We start from the raw sequence: 26,687 nt of genomic DNA on the forward strand, positions 1-26,687 counted from the left end.
GTTGCTTGGCAACTGCTAGAACTCTTAACACATTGAACCATTTATTATGTACATCATAATTCTTAAGAAAAACAAAAATAGCCTTGGTACTAATATTTCCATGATACTTTTCTCCTCAGTGCTCAGGAAAGCTGTGTTCATTTACTTATTTTAAAATTTTTCCATAAATTGGTATTTTATGGGTATAAAATATATTTAAGGAGTGTAAATAAAGCAGTTAATTCAGTGACATTTCCCAAAAGTATATATGTGACTACAATTAAGTATTTATATATATAACACTTGCTATCTAATTAAATGTAAATCTAAATGCACTACAAAATATAAACATTACTAAAGTTAAATTGGTATATCTAATTTTTTTTTTTTTTTTGATGGAGTCTCACTCTGTCGCCCAGGCTGGAGTGCAGTGGTGTGATCTCGGCTCACTGCAAGCTCTGCCTCCCAGGTTCATGCCATTCTCCTGCCTCAGCCTCCCAAGCAGCTGGGACTACAGGTGCCCGCCACCATGTCTGGCTAATTTTTTGTATTTTTAGTAGATTCGGGGTTTCACCATGTTAGCCAGGATGGTCTTGATCTCCTGACCTTGTGATCCGCCCGCCTTGGCCTCCCAAAGTGCTGGGATTACAGGTGTGAGATACCGCACCCAGCCCTGGTATATCTAATTTTTAAGAAAAACAGAAAATTATAATGAAAGTACAGGTACATCTTTACATGCCCTAAATTATCGTTACTTCCCTTAAATTTGCCATGGTTTCCAGAGTAAGAACAGTAAGAGTTTTAAATTCATTTCAGGAAACCACAACGGGTATCAGTTAACTCTCTACACACAAAATAACATTTAAATCGCTAACATATTAGTTCACTTAAAAGCTCTTTCACCTGGATAACTTCATCTTGCATGAACTACTATAAGAGGAAATGCAAATATTAGAATTTGGGGTAAAAGTTCACATCATCCTTACTGCAGCAAAAATGTTAAAACAGGCAAGATTCTAGCTTTGAAGAGTCAGGCACATAATCGTTAATCAGGCCAACTGTCAAGGGTGATATGTTTGTTATAATCAGAATGCCTATGCCCCACTGAAAGTCTTTACAATTTTGAGATATACTATTAAACAAGTGAGATTAAATTAGGTGGTTAGGCTGTCAGTCTTAAATCCCTCATCCAGATCATAGCATATCAAGTGACAGTTTTTAGTCCACTCATGATCACTCATTTCTTCATATCAAAAGTGATAACTCACTTGTAATTAGGCATTCTATATTTAGTTGCTCAAACTTCATTCTTCAATGTATTTAAACCAACTGCTTAAGATTTATTTCTATCACAGCTCTGCTCCCATTAAGTAAATCCTTCCAGCAGCAGCAAAGTAGAGGCATGAGTCTCTTTCAATTTCTCTAAAACAAATTCTGGCTATAAATGGCCTCTTAGGCTGCGTATGGGAAAATAATAACCCCCATAACTTTGTACTTAGAATGGATCCTTTACAAGAGACAGATTAACAAGAGAAAAACAGAAGTTTATTAATATATTTCATTTATATATAAGGAACACCCAGAGAATGAGCAGTTCTCAAAGAAGCATCTTTGAATTCCAGCTTGTATAGCATCTTCAACAAAGACTAGGAAATTTTTAGAGATGTGACAAAGGAAAAGGACTCTAAGTCTCTACAGGCAGTAACTTGGGCTAAGCAAACAAATAGCAGACGAAAGATGGTTTTAAAAAAGCTAATATTAATTCCTCTGATATCATTTCAAGGCTAATGAGGGTCTGAAGCTGTCTTCAGTGGTTAAACTTTGTTCTCCCTGGTAAAGGAGTGGGGCAGGATACCTTTTCTCTTTCTAAATCTATGTCTTGCTTCTGGGTAAAAAGAGGGCAGGTGGACAGCTCTCCTGCATCTGCTGGTTCTTGTCTTCAGGGCAGAAATCCTTCATATTTGAGAAGGTATATTCTGGTCTCCCATGCAGGATAGATGGTTTTGTATGTTTTGCTGAATTTAGGTGACACTATAAGATGATATTCCAGTCTATTTTAGAAAGTAAATTTCATCTATGGTTGTTTCCTCTGTCCTTCCATCAAGCTTCTTTCTGAGGCTAAAGGCCTTACTTACCTTTAATTCCCACTAAATGTGTATTGCATTTATCTCCCAATTAAGTTCCACACATCCATAAAATACTATCTGCTGACATTACTAGATCAAAGCAATCCACTGAGGGCTTTACACATCTTAACTCATGCATTCTCATTATCTGTTGTTAGAAACTGGGCCCCACATCTACCACTTGGCTTATAAAAACGGCCTTCCAATCACAAACGCTATGCAAAGGTAAAAGCACGGGCTTTGGGGCCCAACGATTCTCTCTCAGCTCTAGGATCTTTGACAAATCACTTATGTTCTTGAGGATGCCCTGCGTGGCGGTGTTGTCCCGAAGGTCCGGGGGCCGCACAGCACAGCCGGCGAGTGTAGGCCCCACCAGCTATGTGGAGACAGAGGCTGACCCCTAGTCTACCACCCTGGCGGAAGTGGGAGCACGTCTATCACGTCCGTTTTTCCGGTCCTCCGCCCGCCAACTTCCGGCTGCAGGTAGGCGCGCGTTCCCTAACGACCTTCCGCGTGGACGGTGGGCCGGTGACGGCGGCGTGTGGATGGAGGCCTACGCCCTTGGCCCAGCGCGGCGGGGCAGGCGGCGGACCTGGGCCGCCGGCTCCCTGCTCTCTTGGGCCGCCATCTTCCTCTTTATCTCCGCCTTCCTGGTGCGGGTGCCCTCATCAGGTGAGGGTCTGCGCCGCCCTGCCGGCTCCGCAGGGACAACCGCAGCTTCCCCCACTCTTCGAATTGCCTTTTCTTGTGTCACGTGCATCCGTTTTATATAGAGACACCTTGCTCACTAATACGTGACAAGAAGGGCTTATTTTTTATGGAAGTCGTACAAAGGCACTCTGTATTTGCATAGAGGAGTGAATGACAGGAAATTAAGGTATAGATAGATCACTACGTCACCCACAGTTGAAGTTTTACAATTAAATTGCTTTGTCCATAAACTCCCCAATTCAGTCCATGGGTCATCTGCCAGGTTTGCATTTCAGTGTGTGAACTCTGTAATGATGAGCTCAGTGTATTTCAAATAGGCAACCTGCTGCTTTCAAATTATCCGTGATGGTGGAGCGCCATCTATTGGTTTTAGCTGTGAAATACAGGAAATAATGCGATTTTAAAGTTTTGACCTCTAAAGAATTAAGTACTTTTCTATACTGTTTTAAAAATACATTTAAGTTACTGATGAACAAACACTGAGGAAGGAAGTGAAAGTTTAATTGAACTGTTATTTAACTAGAAAGGTTTTGGCTGCATTATTTTGTGTTGAAATTCTAGACTCATAAAACAAAATATCTCCCAAAATTGATAAAATCACAGAGATTTTCTTCAAATGAAAAAAGTTGTTCAAATAAGGAATAATGAAAAAAAGAAGTCCTCCAAGAATATGAATGTAAAAGGAATGTGGAGGTAGGCAGGGGATAGGGGAGGAGAAAGGAAATAAATTGAGTGAATAGAGATTAAAAATCAAAGTCAGGGCATCAGGAATCCAAAGATTATTCTTCTATAAGTATATAAATAGCCGATAGCCATCAATTGCCATGTAGGAGAAAGATGCTTCTTGGATGTGGTTCATGGTCATGTATTAGGTGTGAAAGGGTTTGTATTTTAAATTTTTACCTGGTGATCTTTTGATGAAATAGTAAGATTAGACCTATGAGATATAAGAAATAGAATAAGCAGTTAGTATCTTGTTAAGTGATGAATAGTGAAGGCCTCTTATATAGCATTTTACAATTTATACAGTATTCTCATTTTCTACAGTAACTGTAAGGATGGAATTATTATTAGTCCCATTTTACATATAAGAAAACTGAAGCCCTAAAGTTTAAAGTGATTTTGCTAAAACCAGTAAGTGGCAGAATTAGGATTTAAACTCAAGTCCTCTGGCTTTGATACCACATCCTTTTCTTTGCACTTTACTATTCCTGTCTGCTAAAGGCTATTTGGGTATAATGCTTTATTGCATTTTTATACTGCCCCTCACACTATTATGCCCATCACATTTGCTTATTTAACAATAAAGACTATCAGAATATGTTTCACAATTATTATTTAATGTTTACAGTGTTCAAGGTATAGTGCTTGATACTGATTCTTGATAAGTTAACATAAACATTGATCCCACTATCAATGGAGCTTATAATCTAATAAGGAAAATGGTATGTGTGCATCAAGAACTATGGTATAAGCCAGTGTCTGCAAGGGTTTTCTGATGTTATCTTCTAGAATTTTTTATAGTTTCAGGTCCTAGATTTAAGTCCTCAATTTATCTTGAGTTGAGTTGATTTTTATATAAGGTGAGATACGAGGATCCAGTTTCATTCTTCTGCATGTGGCTTTCCAATTATCCCAGCACCATTTAGGCAAAGATTTCATGTCCAAGAACCCAAAAGCAAATGCAATAAAAACAAGGAGAAATATGTCAGACTTAATTAAACTTAAGAGCTCTTGCACAGCAAAAGGAACAGTCAGCAGAGTAAACAGACAACCCACAGAATGGGAGAAAACCTTCACAATATATACATCTGACAAAGGACTAATATCTGGAATCTATATCTAGAATCTACAAGGAACTCAAACAAATTAGCATGAAAAAAAACCCAACAATCCCATCAAAAAGTGGGCTAAGGACAAGAATAGGCAGTTCTCAAAAGAAGATATACAAATGGCCAACAAACATATGAAAAAATGCTCAACATCACTAGTTATCAGAGAAATGCAAATCAAAACCACAATGTGATACCACTTTACTCTCGCAAGAATGGCCATAATCAAAAAATAAAAAAAAGAATAGATGTTGGTGTGGATGTGGTGAAAAGGGAACACTTCTACACTGCTGGTGGGAATGTAAACTAGTACAACCACTATGGAAAATTGTGGAGATTCCCTAAAGAACTGAAAGTAGAACTACCACTGGATCCAGCAGTCCAGCTACTGGGTGTCTACCCAGAGGAAAATAAGTCATTATACGAAAAAGATACTTGCACACACACGTTTATAGCAGCACAATTCACAGTTAAAAAAACATGGAACCAGCCTAAATGCCCATCAATCAACGAGTGGATAAAGAAACTGTGGTGTATGGTATATGTGTGTGTATATATATGTGTGTGTGTGTGTGTGTATATATATATATATATGGAATACTACTCAACTATAAAAAGGAATGGATTAATGGCACTTGCAGCAACCTGGATGGGATTGGAGACTATTATTCTAAGTGAAGTAACTCAGGAATGGAAAACCAAACATCATATGTTCTCATTTATAAGTGGGAGCTAAGCTATGAGGATGCAAAGGCATGAGAATGATACAATGGTCTTTGGAGACTCGGGGGTGGGAGAAACGGTGGGAAGTGGGTGAGGGATAAAAGGCTACAAATTGGCTTTACTGTTTATTATGTGATGGGTGTACCAAAATCTCAAAAATCCTTACTAAAGAATTTATGTAACCAAATACCACCTGTTCCTCCGAAACTTAAGGAAATTAAAAACAAAGAACTATAGTTATTAAAAAGGTGAGTGTTATTAAAAAGGTGCTGGTGATGTACTGTGGCAGATAAGAAGTGCTAAGGACAAACGAGTTTTGAAGAAGGGACTTGTGATTTGGGTCTTGAATGGTGGGAGATTTGAACTTCTAATAATGAAGAGAGTATTCTAAATGGATTTAGAAAAAATCAGAGGTGAGATATAATATGGAGAAGCAGTAGGTAGATTAAATTTATCAGATCATCTGAGGGGGAATAGAGTTAGAACAGTGATATCAACTGTCAGAGGAGATTGAATTATGGCTCTCCCCTTCAACCAATACCAAAGATACTGTAATACTATACTTGAATATTTTAGAATATCTAATGAGACAAATTGTTGATTTTTTTTTGATAGTTGGACACTTGGTTCGATTACCAAGAGCTTTTCGCTTGACCAAGGATTCAGTGAAAATAGTGGGATCAACAAGTTTTCCAGGTATTCATAAATATATTTTCACTAATTTTTAAAAGTTATTGGCGTTTGTTTAAATTTTATCAGTCTTGTCCAAAAGGCTTATGCTCTTCATTTATCCTAGTCTCCTAAGGCCCTTTTCTTTCTACAGAAGTGGATTAAAGTTGTTTGCATATGGTTGGACTCATCCAGTTCTAATACTGTATGCTATAACTGCATAAGTGTACAAAGAATAATTATTCCTAAAAGTTATCTAAAGTTGCCTGTGTGGATTTTTATTATATAATAATTAGCTATAATATTAAATGTATGTAGTGCAAATATGGTAATACAAATCATACATATTTTGGATTCAAAGATTTGCAGTAGTCACATGAAGTATAGCAACTACAACTTGTTTTGGTGTTTTTTAAGTTGTGGCAAATTCACATGCCATAAAATTCTTCCTTTAAAGTGCACAATTCAATTGTTTTTAGTATATTGACAAGATTGTGCAACCATTGCCCCTATGTAATTTTACAACATTTTCATCACCCCAAAAAGAAAGACCTAATCCATTATGCAATCATTCTTCAGCCCTGGAAACTACTTATCTACTTTCTGTCTCTATAGGTTTGCCTGTTCTGGAAATTTCATATAAATGGAGTCATACACTATGTGCCCTTTTGTGTCTGTCTTTCACTTAGTATAATGTTTTTGAGGTTCAGCCATGTTAGAGAGTGCATCAATACTTCATTCCTTTTTAGGGTGGAATAATACTCACTTCTCTACCTAGCAGTACATATGGGACATATGGTAACTCTATGTTTAATATTTTGAGGAGCTGCCAAACTATTTTTTAAAGAGCCTAAGCTATTTTACTTTCACACCAGCAATGTTTGAGGGTTCAGATTTTCCAGTATCCTAAACATTGTTATTGTCCATCTTCTTTTTTTATAGCTATCCTAGTATGTGTAAACAGGTATCATTGTGGTTTTGATTTGCGTTTCCCTAATGACTAATGATGTTGTAACTCTTCATGTGTTTTGTGGCTATATGGATATGTCATTTGCAGAAATGCCTATTCAAGTCCTTTGCCCATTTTTAAATTTGGTGGTTTTCTTTTTGTTGTTGAATTGTAGAGTTCTTTATATATTCTATATATTGGATATATAATTTGCAAATATTTTTCCCATTCAGTGGATTGCATTTTCACTTTCTTAATGTGTTCTTTGAAGCATGTGTTTTAAACTTTGATAAAGAAGTCTAATTTCTATTTTTTATTTGGTGCTGGTGCTTCAGGTATCATATCTAAGAAATTATTGCCTAATCACTGGTCACAAAGTGTTATTCCTATGTTTCTTTATAAGAATCTTGTAGTTTTAACTCTGACATTTAGGCCTCTGATCTATTTTGAATTAATTTTTGCATATGGTGCAAGGTAGAGATCATGCTCATTCTTTAGCACATGGCTATCCAGTTGTTTTATCACCATTTGTTGAAGAAATTATTCTTTTTCTTTTCAATTGGCTTGGCACTTGTATTGAAAAGCAGTTGGCCCCAGATGTATGGGTTTATTTTTGGACTTTAAATTCTATACCATTGATTTATATATCTATTCTTATGCTGATACTTTGCTATCTTGATTATTGTTGCTTATAATAAGTTTTGAAATCATTAAGTGTGAGTCCTTCAAATTTGTTCTTTTCAAGATTGCTTTGTCTTCCCTGCGTCCCTTGCAATTCCATATTAATTCTACAATCAGCTTGTCAATTTCTGCAAAAAAGTCTATTGAGATTTTAACAGGGATTTCATTGAATCTGTAGATCAATTTTAGGAGTATTGTCACCTTAACAACATTAAGTCTTCCAATCTATGAACTTGGGGTGTCTTTCCATTATTTCAATTTATTTAGATCTTTAATTTCCCTCAATTATATTTTATAGTTTTCAGTGTACAAGTGTTACATTTCTTCTGTTAAATTTACTCCTAAATATTTTGTTACTTTCAATGCTATTGTAAACGAATGGTTTTATTTAGTTAGCTTTTGGATTGTTCATTGCTAGCATATAGAAACACAATTGATATTTTCATACTGGTGTTGTGTAAAACTGATATCAGTTTTCACCATTAAGTATGATGTTAGCTGTGAGTTTTTTGTAGATGCCCTTTATCAGGTTTAGGGAGTTCCCCTCAATTCCTAGTTTGTTGAGTTCTTTTATTGTGAAAGGGGCTGAATTTTGCTAAATGCGTTTTCTCCATGTATGGTGACGATAATGTGTTTTTTGTTCTTTATCCTGTTAATATGATGCGTCACATTGATTTTTGTATTTTGAACTTGCTTTGCATTCCTGGGATAAATTCCAGTTGCTTATGATGTATAATCCTTTCTTATGTTGTTAGATTTGGTTGCTAGTGTTTTTAGGATTTTTATGGCTATGTTCATAAGGAAAATCGGTCTGTAAATTTCTTGTGATGCCTTTGATGTTGGTTTTAAGGTAATACTGGCTTCATAAAACAAGTTGGTGTGTAATGACCTCCTCTTCTATCTTTTGGAAGAGTTTGTGAAGGATTGTTGTTAATTCTGTTAATTGTTTGGTAAAATTCACCAGTGAATTCATTTGGTGCTGGACTTTTCTTTGTTGGAGGTTTTTTGATTACTAGTTTAATCACTCATTTTAGGCCTATTCAGACTTTCTATTTCATTATGACTTTTTATGAGAAACTATTAATCAAAGGTTACTTGTGTGGGATAAGTTGCTTCTCTCTTGGCTACTGTCAAGATTATCTCCTTGTTTATGGATTTTGTCAGTTTGATTATGATGTGTCTGGCTATGGATTTCCTTTAAGTTTATCATAATTGGAGTTAATCGAATTCTTGGATACGTGGATTCATGTTTTCAATCAAATTTGAGATTTTTTGCCATTATTAAAAAAATTATTTTTCTCTCTCTCCCCTCTTTCGGGACTCTGATTATGCATACATTGATATGCTTAATGGTTTTTCACAGATCTCTGAGTTATTGATCTTTATTCTTTTTTTCTTTTTCTCAGACTGGGTAATCCCATGTTGACCAATCTTCAAATTTGCTGATTCTTCTGCCTTCTCAGTTTGCTATTGATTCCTTCTAGTTAATTTCTCATTTCAGTTATTGTACTTTTTAATCTGCAGTTTATTAAAAATAATTTTTGTATCTTTATTGATATTTTCTATTTGGAATGTCATACATTCTTTATTACATGTAGACATGGTTTTATTTGATCATATATGAAATATCGCACTTAAAATTTTTATCCAGTAAGTCCAACATAATGATCTTTCTCCAATATTTTGCCCTCCTTGGAGTCTGTTTCAGTGGGTTACCTTTTTATGCATATGGCCATATTTTCTTGGCTTTCTGCATGTCTCATATTTTTAGTTGAAAACTTGACATTTACAATAATACAACATAGCAACACTGGAAATAAGATTCTTTCTACTTCCCAGAGTGTGATGTTGTTGCTGTTTGCTGATATCGTGTATTTGTTCAGTGAGTTTCTGAACTAATTGTGTAAGTTATGTGTTCTTCATCACATAAGCACTGAAATATCTGCTTAATTAGCTTAGTTAGGCTAATGATTGGACAGAGTTTTCATTAAACGTCTTGAACTAGTTAGTCTCCTAGTCTTTGCTGAGAGTGTCTTTGTGCACGTTGTGACATACCTTTCAGATAGTTGGCAACTCTACCTTTATCATTCACTTTATGCTGTGCAGAACCTCAATTTCAGCCAAAAGAGAGAACTTAAGGCCTCTTCATCTTTACTGAGCATACAGATTGTCCTGGGCATGTACACAGTCCTTTGCATGCATGTGTCCTGCTACTTTTTCAGGAATGTTCAGAACAAGTCAAAGCTCCTGTGGACATGACATTCCCCAGCTTTTCCTCTTAAGGTTTTTGGTTAACCTATTGTTTTCCCCAATTGTTGCTCAGTATATCAGGCAGTCACAAAGTTAAATGAGGGCCTCTACTTGTTTTTAACGAATTCTTTTGAGGAAAAGGCTTTTTGCAGTAGGCGAAGTCCAAATCAGGTCAAGTACAGATAGCCTTTAATATGAGATCTTCCAGGATGTTGACTCACAGGTCACATACTGATAGTACTCTGGGAAGGAGGCTTTGAAGGGATTCTAACCATGCCTGCCCCCTCCATTGGCTGCCAGGCTGCTGGTTCTCACTGTGATTGTAAACTGTTGGTTATTATGGCTGCTTATTGCAGAGCTGGAGAAGGAGGCATGGGAATCAGGCACATTAAAATACTGCAAGCTCACTGTTCCTACTGATTGTAATTAGTTCCTTAGGGATGCTGGAACAAAAGAACCACAGACAGGGTGGCTTAAACAACAGAAATTATTGTCTTACAGTTATAGAGGCTAGAAATCAAAAATCAAAGTATTGGCAGAGTTGGTTTCTTCTGAAGACTTTGCAGAAAGAATCTGTTCCAGACATTTGTCTTTGGCTTTTAGATTGCCATCTTTTCCCTATCACTCTGTATCCATCTGTGTTTCCAAATTTCCCCTTTTTATAAGGAGATCAGTCATATTGGATTTGGACTCAGCCTGATGACTTCGTTTTAACCTGATTTCCTCAGTAAAGACTATTTCTAAATAAGTTTATATCCTGAAGTACTGGAGATTGGACTTCAACATATTAATAAGAGAGGGAGGACACAATTAACCCATAAATCAGATCCAGTTGTTTTTCTTGAATAAATGTTTTCTGGATTGCTGTATTTGATTAATTTTGAGTTTGAGTTCTGGAAATGTTTTTTCTGATAATTTCTACATTTTTCCTCATTACTTTTATGAAGGAGGTAATTTTTGGAGTTCCTTTTTCTGCCATTTTTATTGATCTCCCTAATGACAACTTTTAAAGCTGAATTATAAAATGTTATCTGGGTAACTAATTTCCCTTTCATTTTCTTTTATTGTATAATATTAAATTTATTCTTAAAATAGATTACCATTCCAATTCACTAGGTAGTTCTTATATCACTGAATAGATTATTATATGATGTTTCATTGGTTTTGACCCATAATATAGTGACTGCATGATTTTTTGTGCCCACCATTTCTTCTGTCAGGTAAGGTCTTGGCATCTGTCTGTGTTGGCCACTTTTCAGATTTGTGACCCTCTTTTTAACTCGCTCACCTTTTACATATTCTTTTCAGTTCAGTTAGTTTTCCATTTTCATTAATTCATGTATTAATTAATTCACTGAGCCTTTATTTACATTTTGTTGCACTTTTAGTTTATTCTATTTTTTTGGTGTATATAATAAATGCCATTTTGAATTTTTTTTTTTGGTACATGTTCAGAAGTTTTCTGGGACTGTATTATCCAGGAGAAGAGGTTTTAGCATCATAGGACCTGAGCATTCTCATTCTCATTAACTTTGCTCTTCAAAAAGGCTGCACCAGTTCACTCTTCCTTCAGTGGTTCTTGAGGGGGGTCCCATTTTCCCACATCCTTATCAGCACAAAATTTTACCCAACTTTTTCCATTTTTGCTAAGCTGAAGATTAAGGTGCCTCTGCCCATTCTTTTCTTTGTTGTTTTCAAAGGAGTTCTTTTTCATATTGTTTATATTCCAGTTATAAATGCATTATTAACTTTGTTGCAAATACCCTCTCCCTGCAGTCAAGTTTGTTAACTTTGCCTGTGTTATACAGGATCGAACAGAAAGTGTTACCATTTAAGAAGTCGAGTTCAGTATTTTTATATTTGTGCTTTTTGCATTAAGATAATTTTCTATAACTGGTTCAGACATAAAGGTATTATTTTCTTTAAATAATGACTTGCTTTCAGATATTCAGTGTACCTGGAATTTATTTTTATATACGGTAAGAGGTATAAATCTAAGTTTACCTTTGCATATATTTTGAGATAACTTTTAACTATAATTTATTGATAATCTATATTTTCTCCAGTGATTTTAGGTACCTTGTCTACCACATATATATCAGTTATTTATGCCAATTTGATTTTTTCCCTAGACCCATTATTTGTTCCTACACCAGGCCTCTCTTCTTTTATTTAGTGTAAATGTTAATATATCTCAGTAACTCTTATTGCTAGTCCCTCCTCTTTGCTTTTCTGTTATAGAATTCTTTCAGATATTTATGAAGCTTTAATCTTCCAAATGGATTTTAGAATCAGTATTGAAGAGCTTCTTAAATAATTTCTTCTGGGATTTTGCTTATGTGTTGATAAATAAATTTGGGAATAAATTGACATCTTTAAAGTTATGTGTATGCAATCATGATTATGGCATTGTGGTCTAATTTTATGTCTTTTGCTAGAGTCTGAAGATGTTTCCCACAGAGATCTTACTTGATTATAGAGTGACTTTTGTTTATTGTACTCTAAATATTATCTTCTTTCCTATAAAATGGTTTAATGCATTATTGTTGATGTAGAGGAATATTATTTGTTTTTGTATGTTGATCTTGCATTAGGAAACTCTTCTGGATTCATTTATATTTGCTGTGAAATAGGTACAGGGATTAGTGGGGGTGAGAGGAAGGGTACAGTCATGGTATGAGGTACTGTCAAGCCAAAGCACAAAGGATATACTTATGCTGAGTTTCCAAAGATGAGGAGGAATTTATATCAATAAAATCACAAAAGAATGATGCTGTGTGCTGCCATGGCATGGTTAGGGCAGAGGGTGTGAAAAGAGGTATAGTGAGATATATGCAAAAGATCATGGAGTGTAGGGCCAGTAAATCATGCTGAGGAGTGAAAATTTATGGGGTAAGCATTTATTAAAGAAGTTAGGCAATCTATTAATGCAAGCATTTCATTAAAGTATTCAAAAAGAAAAAAGTCACCTCAATCAATATAGAAAAAACGTTTCTTAAAATTCAGTGCTGATTTATGTTTATGATAAAAACAAATAACCAAGAACAGAGGGGATCTTTCCTAACCTGTGGAAGGGTACGTACCTAAAAGTACATTCAATAAGCATCATGCTTTATGGTAAAACTTTAGAGGAAGTCTCTCAAAAGTCAAAGAGAATTTTGATTCTCTTTATTTTACTCCATCACAAAAATCTTTGTATACAGTGTATCAGTGAAGAGTTGGCATGCAGTATCTAAAAGGTTGTTGCAACCTTTCCTAAAAGTTTACTTATGAGTAAACTCAAAACAATGGAATCTTTACCGGGTTCCTTTTGTATCTCCTAAAGGATACTATTTTTGCTTACTTATCAGGATTTAAATTTCAAAGCAAATGGAACAAAATGCTTTAATATTTAAAATCAATAAAAGCATAAATTTGCTGACTTTTTAATCACTTTATCATTTTTATTCAGTACATCATGCTACATCATTGTGAATAATGCATTATTCTGCTAATCTAAACAATTTTTAAGCTCTAATCATGTTTGGTGTCTTTACAAAACAGATAAAGTGTAGATATAGTATTATCTTAATACTTTGTTATTGAAATAATATTCTGAGAATAAAACAGGTTAGTGTGTATGAGCTCTGAATGAAAAGTACTAACACATTATGCTCAGGTTGGGGATCCATGTACGCACACATACATGCATACACATATATACGTACAAATACATAATATATCCTTAATGTTTATTACATAGAATGCAATGAAATTTAGTTTTTCAAGTAATAGGAGCAATAATTCAAAGTACTCTTATTATTGCATGTAACCCAAACTACAAAAGTGTACATTATAGAGAAAGAAAAGAAGATAAAATACTATTGGAACATTTTAAATATTGTATTTTCAGTGAAAGTGTATGTCATGCTCCATCAAAAGAGTCCACACGTGTTATGTGTAACGCAACAACTGAGAAATGCTGAACTGATAGACCCATCATTCCAATGGTATGGGCCTAAAGGAAAAGTTGTTTCAGGTAGGATTTTGTTTCAATTATTGTAATTAAATAAATGTATCTGAATTGTGTGCAACACAAAAAGAATGTTTGTATCTCATACATATTTATGTTATTTCCTCAATTCTTTTTCTTGTGATTTCCTTTTGGAGTTAGAGCTAACAATGTAGATAGTGTTCCCATTTTTACGTATTTTATTTTGATACAGGGACATACTCTAAGAATGAACTGTTTGGGGGGTTCTCAAAGCATCTATAATCCCCCAAAGGTACTTTTTTCCACTTAAAAATTACTGTTTGTATGACTGATTTGATCAGTATTTCCTCTAGTCAACTTCTTGTTTTTTAATCCTGAAATACAGATTTTACTTTTTACTTTTATTCTAATTTTTTAATTGGATAAAAGCTGATTTTTAACACTGTAGTTTTAAAAAACTACAGTTAACTTAGCTGGCTTTGTTTCTTGCCTTGCAAAAAATATAGATTAATGAGTTTTCATTTTGAAGATCTGTTCAGTCATTTTTGCATACCCTCAGAGAAAGTTTTTCTTTATTGCTCTATTTACCATGTTTTCTTTCTTTTCTTTTTAAAAATCTTATTGCTATTTTGAGATCATGCCTGTGGACAGAAACTTACAGGCTTATTTTATTTTCTTGGATGAAGGAGAGCAATATATTTCTACAAAGACTTGCTAAAGAAACATAGGAAATACTAATTTTTTAATATGTTTTAATTCACATTTATATAGCTAAGAGATCTCAGCTGTACGTTTCTGTGATATTTACGTTGATACTAAAATAGGTAATTTTAAAGAGTTAATCTCCTCTTCAGGTCAGTCTGTGTTTTTCTTAGGACAAATTATTCATCATTCATTTAGTGAATGACTACTTGGTGGAAGCCGCTGTGCTAGGTTTTATGGGGGATAGAAAGATCAGACATAACCTCTGCCTCACTACACTAGCAAAGTAGGAATGATTGTGCAGCTTGTTCATGGGATCAGCAGGGCTCAACAACAGAAATTCTAATAGGTTTTGCGCTTATATAATCAGAGAAGTGGTCCAGGTGTAAAAGCACCCAATACTGGAAATACAATCAAATTTTATTTTTATCGCTCTCTAATAGTAGCACATAATGTAATAGAAACATGTGTTTTAAATATGTTTTACATTTTATATTGAAACTTTGCAAGTTGAAAAACAGAAACATTTTCTATTGTCATTTGTTGCTCATTTGATTTGGAAATTGAAATTTGAAATTTTTTCTTCTTCGAGGTGCGACGCCAGGTCTTGCAGTTTATATTGCAAAATATAGTATGAAATTCAATTTATCCTTTAAGTAGGAGCAATATTTATTTTACTCACTCTTATAATAGAAAAGTAGGTATTCATAAATGTAGTGTTTCCAGGTAAAGATATAATCCTGTTACTACATTGGTTTTTATCTTTATAAAAACTGTTCTCAGGGAATTCTGGTATTTTAACTTTATGATTATATTATGGTTTTCAATACAGTATTTTATCATAGGTAACTGTCTACCAGTTGTAAAACTTATTAAGAACACTATACTTTTTATTTCAGAAAGGACTGGAAGAGGTCTAATTTCTTAAAGTTTGAAGAACAGAGAAGCTTTTTGGACTGTAGTTTAAACTACACTGTACTTATCATTTTATGAATATCTCAAAGATAGTTTCCCTTAATTTGAGCCAAATAAATCATGTAATTATGTGATTACTTGTACATTCCTTTGGAGAAAATACTCAAGTTGTTTAGATGTGTTATGAAACATAGGGAGCAAGTCTTAGATTTGGTGTCTCTCTTTTTCTCTGTTTCTTGAAAGTTTAGTATTGTTTATTTACAAAGGTAATTGCATTTATTGCAACAAGTTCTGTACCTCCCACTCTGACCCTAATACTGTTCTGATGAATTAACTCTTTTTGGTGTGGGGACTTACCTGCTTTTCTAAATATTCACACAAACATGTATAAGTACTCACACATGTGTTCAGCTTTCCTACATCAAGCTATTAACATATCAGTTACCTTACATAGTTGCCATTTTGTGTGTGTGTGGTGAGAACATTTGAGATTTACTCTCATAAAATTTCAGTATACAATACATTATTGTTAACTGTATTTACCATTCTATACATTAGGTCTCCTGAACTTATTCATCTTATAACTGAAATTTTATACTCTTGGACCAAGAACCACATGTCTCCAACCCCCCAGTCCCTAATAACCACCATTCTACCCTATATTTGTGGTAGGGTGGAGTGTGAATGTGACTTTTGTATGAGTATTAGTGTGACTGTTTTAGATTCTACGTATTTCAGTTTCTGCCTTATTTTACTTAGTACAGTGAATTTTATAAAAATAATACATAAGATTACCATGTGTCCGAAATTATTCTAACAATTTACACATATTAATTTTAGCAATGACCTTTTGCAGTAATTACAGCCATTTTCTCCATTTTATAAATGGGAAAACAAAAGCATTAAGAGAATAAGGTACTTTCCTAAAGTCATATGTCTGAAGTCGTTTATCAGAGTTCATAGATATAATCTCAATGAGGTAGGAACACACCATTTCATGAATTTTGGTAGATTGTATCTTTCAAGGAATTTGTCCAACATTGGATTTTTTAATGTGTTGTATTTATATGCATAAAGTAGTTTGTAGTATTTTGTGTTATCTCTTTATAGATAACAGATTTCTGTTTTTCAGAATCTATAATGATGTGTCCTCATTCACTCCTGATATTGGTTGTGTCTTCTCTTTTTTTTTTGTTCTCTCTTACTAGTGATGTTGAGCATCTTTTCATATGCTTGTTGTCCACATGTTTGACTTTTGAGAAGTGTCTGTTCATGTCTTTTGCCCATTTTTTAGTGGAGTTGCTTGAGTTTTGTTTGTTTTGTTAAGTTCCTTATAGATTCTGGTTATTAGACTTCATGGGAGGCATAGTTTGCAAACATTTTCTCCCATTCTGTAGGTTGTTTGTTTACTTTGTTGATAGTTTCTTTTACTATGCAGAGCTCCTTAGTTTAATTAGTTTCCACTTGTCTGTTTTTGTTTGTCTTGCAATTGCTTTTGGAGTCTTGTTCATGAAAGCTTTGCCAGTGCCTATGTTCAGAGTGGTGTTTCCTAGATTTTCTTTTAGTATTTTTATTGTTTTAGGTCTTACACTTAAGTCTTTTAAAAATTTTTCTTAAGAATATTAAATTTTTTTTTAATTTTAGGTACATAGTAGGTGTATATATGTATGGGGTGGATAAGATGTTTTGATACAGGCAGTCAATGTGAAATAAGCACATCATGGAGAATGGGGTATCCATCCCCTAAAGCATTTATTCCTTAGGTTACAAATATTCCAATGACATTCTTTAAGTTATTTTAATATATGCAATTAAGTTATTATTGACTATAGTCATCCTGTTGTGCTATCAAATAGTAGGTCTTATTCATTTTTTCTATTTTTTTGGTACCCATTAATCATCCCCACTTCCCCCCAGAACTCCCCACTACCCTTCCCAGCCTCTGGTAACCATCCTTCTACTCTCTATGTCCATGAGTTCAATTGATTTGATTTTTAGTTCCTACAGACAAGTGAGAACATGCAATGTTTGTCTTCCTGTGACTGCTTATTTCACTTAACATAATGATCTCCAGTTCCAGCCATGTTGTTGCAAATGTCTGGATCTCATTCTTTTTTATGGCTGAACAGTACTCCATTGTGTATATGTACCACATTTTCTTTATCCATTCATCTGCTGATGGACACATAGTTTGCTTCTAAATCTTAGCTATTGTAAGCAGTGCTGCAACAAACAGGAATGCAGATATCTCTTCAATATATTGATTTCCTTTCTTGTGGGTATGTACCAAGAAAGGAGATTGCTGGATCATATGTTAGCTCTGTTTTTAGTTTTTTGAGAAGGCTCCAAACTGTTCACCATAATGGTTGTACTAGTTTACATTCCCACCAACAGTGTACAAGGGTTCCCCTTTGTCCACATCCTGACCAGCACTTGTTATTGTCTGTGTTTTGGATATAAGCCATTTTAACTGGTGAGATGATACCTCTTGTAGTTTTGATTTGCATTTCTCTGACGATTAGTGATGTTGAGCACCATTTCATAGGCCTGTTTGCCATTTGAATGTCTTCTTTTGAGAAATGTCTATTCACATCTTTTGCCAATTTTCTTTATCAGATTATTAGGTTTTTTTCCTATAGTTGTTTGAACTGATTGTATATTCTGGATATTAATTCCTTGTCAAAGGGGGTAGTTTGCATATATTTTCTCTCATTTTGTGGATTGTCTCTTCACTTCATTGATTGTATCTTTTGCTATGCAAAACCTTTTTAACTTGATGCAATCCCATTTGTCTGTATTTTCTTTGGTTGCCTGTGCTTGTGGGGTATTGCTCAAGAAGTCTTTTCCCAGACCAGTGTCCTGGAGATTTTCCCCAATTTTTATAATAGTTTCAGAGTTTGAGGTATTAGATTTAACTCTTTAATCTATTTTAATTTGATCTTTGTATATGGCAAGAGACAGGGATCTGGTTTCATTCTTCTGCATATGGATATCCAGTTTTCCCAGAACCACTTATTGAAGAGACTGTCTTTTCTCCAGTGTATGTCCTTGGCACCTTTGTCAAAAATGAATTCACTGTAGGTGTGTGGATTTGTTTCTGGGTTCTCCATTCTATTTCATTGGTCTATGTGTCTATTTTTATGCTAGTACCATGTTGTTTTGGTTAATATAGCTCTATAGTATAATTTGAAGTCAGTTAATGTGATTCCTCCAGTTTTGCTCTTTTTTCTCAGGATAGCTTTGGCTATTCCTGGGTCTTCTGTGGTTCCATATAATTTTTAGGGTTGTTTTTTCTATTTCTGTGAATAGGGATTTTGATAGGGATTGCATTGAATCTCCAGATTGCTTTGTGTAGTTTGGACGTTATAATAATATTGATTCTTTCAATTCATGAACACGGAATTTTTTTTTCATCTTTTGGTGTCCTCTTCAGTTTCCTTCATCAGGTGTTTTATAGTTTTCATTATAGAGATCTTTCACTTTTTTGGTTACGTTAATTCCTAGATGTTTAATTTTATGTGTGGCTGTTGTAAATGGGATTACTTTTTTATTTCTTTTTACATTGTTCACTGTTGGTATATAGAAATGCTACTGATTTTTATATGTTGATCCTGAAATTTTACTTGCTTATTGGTTATAATAGTTTTTTCATGAAATCTTTAGGTTTTTCCAAATATAAGATCATATCACCAGCAAACAAGGATAATTTGACTTCTTTCTTTCCAATTTGGATGCCTTTATATCTATCTTGTCTGATTGCTCTAGCCAGGACTTCCAGCACTATGTTGAGTAACAGTGGTGAGTTAGGTATCCTTGTTGTGTTCCAGATCTTAGAGGAAAGGCTTTCAGTTTTTCTCCATTCAGTATGATACTGGCTGTGGTCTGTTGTATAAGGCTTTTATTATTTTGAGGTGTGTTCCTTCTGTACTCAGTTTTTTTGGGGTTCTTATCATGAAGGGATGTTGAATTTTATCAAATGCTTTTTCAGCGTCAATTTTGAAGTTTAATCAAAACATGATCGTTCATGTTTTTATCCTTCATTCTGTTGACATGATATATCACGCCGATTGATTTGGTATACTGGAACCATCCTTGCATCCCAGGAATAAGTCCCACTTGGTAATGACAAATGATCTTTCTAACCTTTTGTTGAATTCAGTTTGCTAGTGTTTTGTTGAGGATTTTTGCATCAATATTCATCAGAGATATTGATTTGTAGTTTTCTTTTTATGATGTGTTTTTTTCTGGTTTTGGTATAAGGGTAATCCTGGCCTTGTAAAATAAGTTTGGAAATATTCCCTCTTCTTCTATTTTTCAGAATTGTTTGAGTAGGATTGGTATTATTTCTTCTTCAAGTGTTTCGTTTAATTCAGCAGCAAAGCCATTGAGTCCTGGGCTTTTCTTTACTGGGAGAGTTTTTATTAAGGCTTCGATCTTGTTACTTGTTATTGGTCTGTTCAGCTTTTGAATTTCTTCCTGATTCAATCTTGGTAGGTTGGATGTATCTAGGAATTTGTCCATTTCTTCTGGATTTTCCAATTTATTGGCATATAGTTGCTCATAGTAATCACTAATGATCCTTTGAATTTCTGCAGTATCAGTCATAATGTCTCCTTTTTCATTTCTGACTTTATTTGGATCTTCTCTCTTTCTTAGTCTGGCTAAAGGTTTTTGAATTTTGTTTAACTCTTCAAAAAACCAACTTTTTGTTTTATTGATCTTTTGTATTTTTTATCATTTCAAATTCATTTATTTCTCCTCTGATCTTTATTATTTCTTCTACTAATTTTGGGTTTGGTTTGCTCTTGCTTTTCTAGTTCTGCAAGATGCAATGTTAGATTATTTGAAGTTTTTCCCCTTTTTTCAATGTAGGCACTTAAATAGCTATAAATTTCTCTCTTAGTACTGATTTTGCTGTATCCCATAGGTTTTGGTATGTTGTGTTTCCATTAACATTTATTTCATGAAGATTTTCAATTTCATCCTTAATTTCTTTAACAACCCACTGGTCATTCAGGAGCATATTGTTTAATTTCTATGTTATTTGTATAGTTTCTAAAATTCCTCTCATTATTTATTTCTAGTTTTATTCCATTGTGGTCAGAGAAGATGCTTAATATTATTTCAGTTTTTAAAAAATGTTTAAGACTTGTTTTGTGACCTAACATATGGTCTATCCTTGAGAATGATCTCTGTACTGAGGAAAAGAATATGTATTCTGCAGCTCTTGGATGAAATGGTCTATAAATGTCTACTAGATGCATTTGGTCTGTAGTATAGATTAAGTCTGATGTTTTCTTGTTGATCTTTCTGTCTGGAGGATCTGTCTAATGCTGAAAGTGGGGTGTTGAAGTCTCCCGCTATTATTGTATTGAGGCTTCTCTCTCTCTTTAGCTCTAATAATATTTTCTTTATATATCTGAGTGCTCCGATGTTGGGTGTATACATATTTATAATTGTCATATTCTCTTGCTGAATTGACCCCTTTATTATTATATAGTGACCATTTTTTTCTCTGATAGTTTTTGTCTTGAAACCTATTTTGTCTGATGTAAGTATAGCGATTGCCACTCTTTTTTGCTCTCCATTGGCATGAAGTATCTTTTTATATCCCTATATTTTCAGCCTATGTGTATCTTTATAGGTGAAGTGTGTTTCTTATAGGCAGTAGATCAGAGGTCTTGTTTTTTCTTCTACTCAGTCTATTTTTTTATTAGAGAATTTAGTCAATTTACACATGTTATTATTTATAAGTAAGGACTTCCTCCTGCCATTTTGTTATTTGTTTCCTGGTTTTCTCTTCCTTCTTTCTCTCCTTTCTGTCTTCCAGTAGTGAAGGTGATTTTCTCTGGTGATATGACTTAGCTTCTTGCTTTTTATTTTTTGTGTATCCATTGTATGCTTTTTGGTTTTAGGTTACCATGAGGCTTGCAATTGCTATCTTATAATCCAATATTTTTACCTGATAAAAACTTAACATTGTTTGCATAAGCAAACAAAAAGAGAACTAATAAAAACTCTGTGCCTTAATTTAATCCTCCTGCTTTTTAACTTCCGTTTTTTCTATTTATATCTTATTGTATTGAGTATGTCTTGAAACGTTGGCTGTAGTTACTATTTTTGATTGGTTCATCAAAGACTAGTTTACACATCCCAGCTACAGTGTTGTGATATTCTGTGTTTTTCTGTGTACTGTTACCTGTGAGTTTTGTACCTTCTGGTGATTATTTATTACTCATTAGTTTTCTTTTCTTTCTAACTGAAGTACTCCCTTTAGCATTTCTTGTATGAAAGTTGAGGTATTGGTGAAATCCCTCAGCTCTTGTGTGTCTGGGAAAGTCTATTTCTCTTTCATGTTTGAAGGATATTTTTGCCAGATGTACTATTCTAGGATAAATTATATTTTTCCTTCAGCACTTTAAATATATCATGCCACTCTCTCCTGGCCTATAAGGTTTCCACTGAAAAGTCTGCTGCCAGATGTATTGGAACTCCATTGTATGTTATTTGTTTTTTCTTTCTGCTTTTTGGATCCATTCTTTAACCTTTACTTTAGGGAGTTTGATTATTAAATGCCTTGAGGTAGTCTACATTGGGTTAAATCTGCTTGGTGTTCCGTAACCTTCTTAAACTTGGATATTATGACTTTGTCTAGGTTTGGGAAATTCTCTGTTATTATCCTTTTGAATAAACTTTCTACCCTTATCTTTTTCTCTGTCTCCTCATTAAGACCAATTAACTGTTAGATTTGCTGTTTTGAGGCTATTTTCTAGATCTTGTAGGAATGCTTCATTGTTTTTTGCTCCTTTTTCTTTTGTCTCCTTCATGTATTTTTAAGTAGTGTGTTTTCAAGCTCACTAATTCTTTCTTCTGCTTGATTCATTCTGCTGTTGAAGGACTCCGATGCATTCTTCAGCATGCCATTGCATTTTCAGCTCCAGGATTTCTGCTTGATTCTTTTTATTTCAATTTCTTTGTTCAATATATCTAATTCTGAATTCCTTCTGTGTGCTATCTTGAATTTCTTTGAGTTTCTTCAACATAACTATTTTAAATTGCCTTTCTGAAAGGTCACATATCTCTGTTTTTCCAGGATTGGTCCCTGGTATTTAGTTTATTTGTTGAGGTCATGTTTTCCTGAATAGTGTTGATACTAGTAGATGTTCTTTGGTGTCTGGCCATTGAAGAGCTAAGTATTCATTGTAGTCTTCACTGTCTGTGCTTAGTTGTAGCCATTCTTCTTGAAAAGGCTTTTCAGATATTTGAAAGGACTTGGGTGTTGTGATCTAAGTTGTATCTGTTTTAGGAGGCTCCATTCTTCTTGGAAAGGCTTTTCAGATATTTGAAAGGACTTGGATGTTATGATCTAAATTGTATCTGTTTTAGGAGGCACCTCAAGGTCAGTAATGCTTTGGTTCTTGCAGATTCACAGAGGTATTACCTTGATGGTCTTGTACCAGATCCAGGAAAATTCTCTGGATTACCAGGCAGGGGTTCTTGTTTTCTTCCCTTACTTTCTCCCAAAACATACAGAGTCTCTGTCTCTGTTTTGAGCCACCTAAAGTTGGAGGCAGAGTGACAATAGCACCCCTGTGGCTACCACCACTGTGACTACACTGGGTCCGACCTGAAGCCAGGCCTGCTGTAACCACTCCATGACTCCAGCCTGTGTTTGCTCAAGGCCCTGGGGCTCTCCAATCAGCAGGAAGTAAAGCCAGCCAGGCCTTTGTCCTTCCCTTCAGTGCTGCAAGGTCCCCCAATCCCTGGGTGGGTTCAGAAGTGCTGTCTGGGATTCAGGGACTAGAGTGAAAAACCTTAGAAGTCTGCCTGATGTTCTATTATACTGCAGCTGAGCTGGCACTCAAAGCAAAAGACACACTCCTTCCCATTCTACCCCGCTACTCTTTCCAAAGGGAGAGGAGCCTCACCTGATAGCCACCACCACCCCAGGCCAGTGGGATTATTGCCAGCTACCACCAATGTTCCCTTAAGGCCCGTGCTTCCTGGCCTGGGACTTACCTCAGGGCAGTGGACTGTTGTCTGGCCCCAGGGCAGGTTCAGAAATGCCATCCAAACATCAAGCCCTGTTCACTGGAGATCCTGAGAGTCCACTTGTTGCTCTCCCCCTCTGTGTCCATGCTGGTAGTTAAGGTGTAAGACAAAGTACCCTTTAGTTTTCCTTCTGCATTTCTCAAGCAGAAGGAGTTTTTCCCCATAGCCACCACAGCTGGTCATGTGCTGAGTCTCACCTGAAGTGAGCAAGTCTCAGAGGCCCACCCAAGGCCCTCGATGTTGTACCTGGGTATCTATCACTGCTGGTTATTCAGGGCCCAAGGGCTCTTCAGTTAGCAGATGATGAATGCTGCCAGGACTGGGTCTTTTTTTTTAAGGCAGCAGGTTCCCTTCTGGCCCAGGGTATGTCTAGAAATGCCCTCTTGGAACTAGGGCCTGGAATGTGGACATCACAACTCTGACCAGTGCTTTATCCTGCTATGCTTGGGCTGGTATCTTAGATGCAAGACAGTGTCCTCCCTACTCTTTCCTTTCCTCTCCTCAGGTGGAAAGAAGGGGTGCCTTTTGGAGCTGCAAACTGTGGAGCCTATGGTTAGAGGAGGGGTGATGCCAGCCCTCCCTTGGCTTCCCCAGCTGGTGTCTCAGTATGTTGTGTGTGCCCTCAGTTCACTGTCTTTGGGCCTAGTTCAGCACCAGGACTCACCTATGTTTTGCAGCCCTATGGCCTAGATTGCCTTTCAAGTTTACTTGGAGAGTAAACAGAGTGCTGTAGACCTTGGTGGCAAGATTTGTAGGCACTCAAGTTCATACTGCTGGGATCGATGATTCTCTTCTGGTTTGGGCTGGTTTAAATGCTCACTCCATGGGCAGGTGTCAGCTGAATTTGGTCTGCTTTTCCTTTCTGCTCTAACAGGACAGCTCTGAGCTCAATACCTCACAATTGCTGTGTTCTCCCTCCCCCAGTACCCAGAGACACTATTTGCACCAGGCCACCACTGTGGGGCATGGGGGTGGTGGTGGGGTAGGGGTGGCATTGGTGATTTTGGATTTTTAAAAAGTATTTTCAGTGCCTGTTTTAGTGATATTGGAAGAAGAATTAAAAGAAATTAAAAAATTTGTAATCAGAAACTTAGTTGTATGTAAGAAAACCCAGTTCCCCCTGAGAAAAAGAAAGAGCTGGAGTCCTTTAGAATTAACTGCCTGTTTTTCTGTGGCTAGTGAGCCTTATCTCTCCCCCTTTCCCAGGCATTGTGAAGACCCTGTTTTTCTAGCTGTGCAGCTTCAAGGTCACTAGACCGATAAACTCAAGTCGTAAAACATGTTTTTCCTTGAAAAGTAAAAAACTATATAATGCATGTCTCAATTAATTGAATAATTGTCTTTGTTTCTCACTTCTGTAATATGCTTCCCCCTGCACAGATCTCCCCCCACCCCACAAAATGCTTAAAAGGTAACTTGACTCTTTGTTCAGGGCTCAGTCCTTTGGATGTTAATCCGACTGGGCTGGTGCACCTAAATAATAAATATCCTCCTGAACCCCATCGGTCTCTCTGATTCCTTATCAATTCCACTACATTTCTGGGGGCTTGTCTGGGGTTGGAGATGACAGATTTACTGTCCCCTTCGCCTGTGGGACTAGAGCCCCAGGGCTGGGGGAGACCCAGCATCCAAGGCGCGCCATGGGAGAGCTTCACCCGGATGGAAACTGGCTCTCTTGTGTCCTGGCACCCTGCCTGGCAGTGCAACAGAACCGGGTATGGGGCTGTAGGACAATACCAGCACTTTAGGAACTGAAGTAAGGAGGAAGGGCCCAAGATAGGAAAGCCCATCCCAGAGGGATGAAGGGGAGTTTGATCACCTCCCGGGTACCAACCACTAATCCAACCCAGAGTGGCTGGGGGTGGCAGGAGTGGCCTGCCAATTTGGATGAACCTCGTGTCCCCACTGACAAAGTGAAAGTGATTCACTGGATCTGGAGACAGGAACTGGGAGTGTGTGGGTGTGTGTGAACCTACCCAGGACATGAGAGACACTCGTTTTGTCTGATGAGGAGTCCTGGGGTAGGAGTGGTGTGTGTATGTGTGTGAATGTGGGAGCCTAACTAGGCTCACCTGGGAAATGAGAGAGGCTCGTTTTGTCCAGTTAGGAGTCCTGGGGCAAGGGAGGTGTGTGAAATGGCATGAAAGGGATGGTCTTGGGAGAGGCCAACGCAGGGAGTGGCGTGGGGAGGCATAGATCCCTAGCATAGTCTGTGTGCTCCAAGGCAAGTGTCGGGGAAATCAGACTGAGGACATTGCATAAGACTGATAGGACCAGCTTCGTAGCCACAGCAGGCTGTGACAGGGGAAGGCACGTTCCTGGCTGAGCAGTGTCTGAAACTCCTGTAAGGGACCCGGTCTGGTGGATCTGAGAGTGAAAGTGAGAGTGAAAGTGCGTTGCGAGGAAGGAAATGGGAGGGAAAGCGTCAAAACCAACCCCTTTGGAGTGCATGATAAAGAATTAAAAAAAAAAAGAAGATTTAGAGGTGATTATGGGATAAAGCTGGATGTTCAAAAGTTAAGGACATACTGTGAATTAGAATAGCCCTCTTAGTGTTGGATGGCTGGCCGAAGACACTATAGAGAAATTGGTCATGTGTTTTAAGGTGGTGACTAGGGTTGGAGGACATCCAAGGCATTCAGACCTAGTCTTTGTATTGACTCATGACTAAATGAATGCAGCCCTGCCTAGCAGTTTATTGTAAAATGCTTGCAGCTCACGCCAAGAGAAACCAGCTGTGCTGGCAGCTACAGAGTTAACGGGAAAGTCACAGAGGCTTGTAGCACCGCCAAGCCAATAGTGAAAGTAAAAATCAGCTGCCCCAGAAGCTGAGACAAAAAAAAGTATCTGGAAAGGCAGAAAAACCAGTTTTGCAAGAACCACAGTAGGGAATATAGACCCCTTCTCCCTACATTCCAATCTACCCCCGTTTACCAAGGCTAACTGCCCCTAAGCAGTTAAGTTAAAAGGAATACAGGTTCTCAATCTCACATGAGAAGGAGAAATCAGAGCTCAGGGAAATTAAAATGAAAGGCTCAAAAAGTCAGGCAGGCCGTCTTAGGTCTGGCCATGTCCAAGTTATGCTTATGCCTCTTGAGAGGACAAGAGGACTCCCACTAAGAGCC

General features: G+C 36.3%; 1 protein-coding gene across 4 annotated transcripts in view; it reads left to right on the plus strand.

Annotated features, from left to right (window-relative positions):
* The first annotated feature begins 1,510 nt into the window (after positions 1-1,510).
* Positions 1,511-26,687, plus strand: part of ZPBP (zona pellucida binding protein) — a 142,514-nt gene continuing 117,337 nt past the window's right edge. Inside the window, exons 1-3 of one of the 4 annotated variants that reach the window (XM_054495484.1) lie at positions 1,511-2,777; positions 5,987-6,067; positions 13,813-13,938. In XM_054495484.1, coding sequence (XP_054351459.1) covers positions 2,651-2,777; positions 5,987-6,067; positions 13,813-13,938 — 334 coding nt within the window. In that variant the 5' untranslated portion in view covers positions 1,511-2,650. The remainder of the gene's footprint in view (positions 2,778-5,986; positions 6,068-13,812; positions 13,939-26,687) is intronic. The other 3 variants (XM_054495485.1, XM_054495487.1, XM_054495488.1) reach the window with 3 other exon arrangements.

The sequence above is a fragment of the Pongo pygmaeus genome, chromosome 6 (assembly GCF_028885625.2).
Source record: "Pongo pygmaeus isolate AG05252 chromosome 6, NHGRI_mPonPyg2-v2.0_pri, whole genome shotgun sequence".
NCBI classification, from domain to species: Eukaryota; Metazoa; Chordata; class Mammalia; order Primates; family Hominidae; genus Pongo; species Pongo pygmaeus.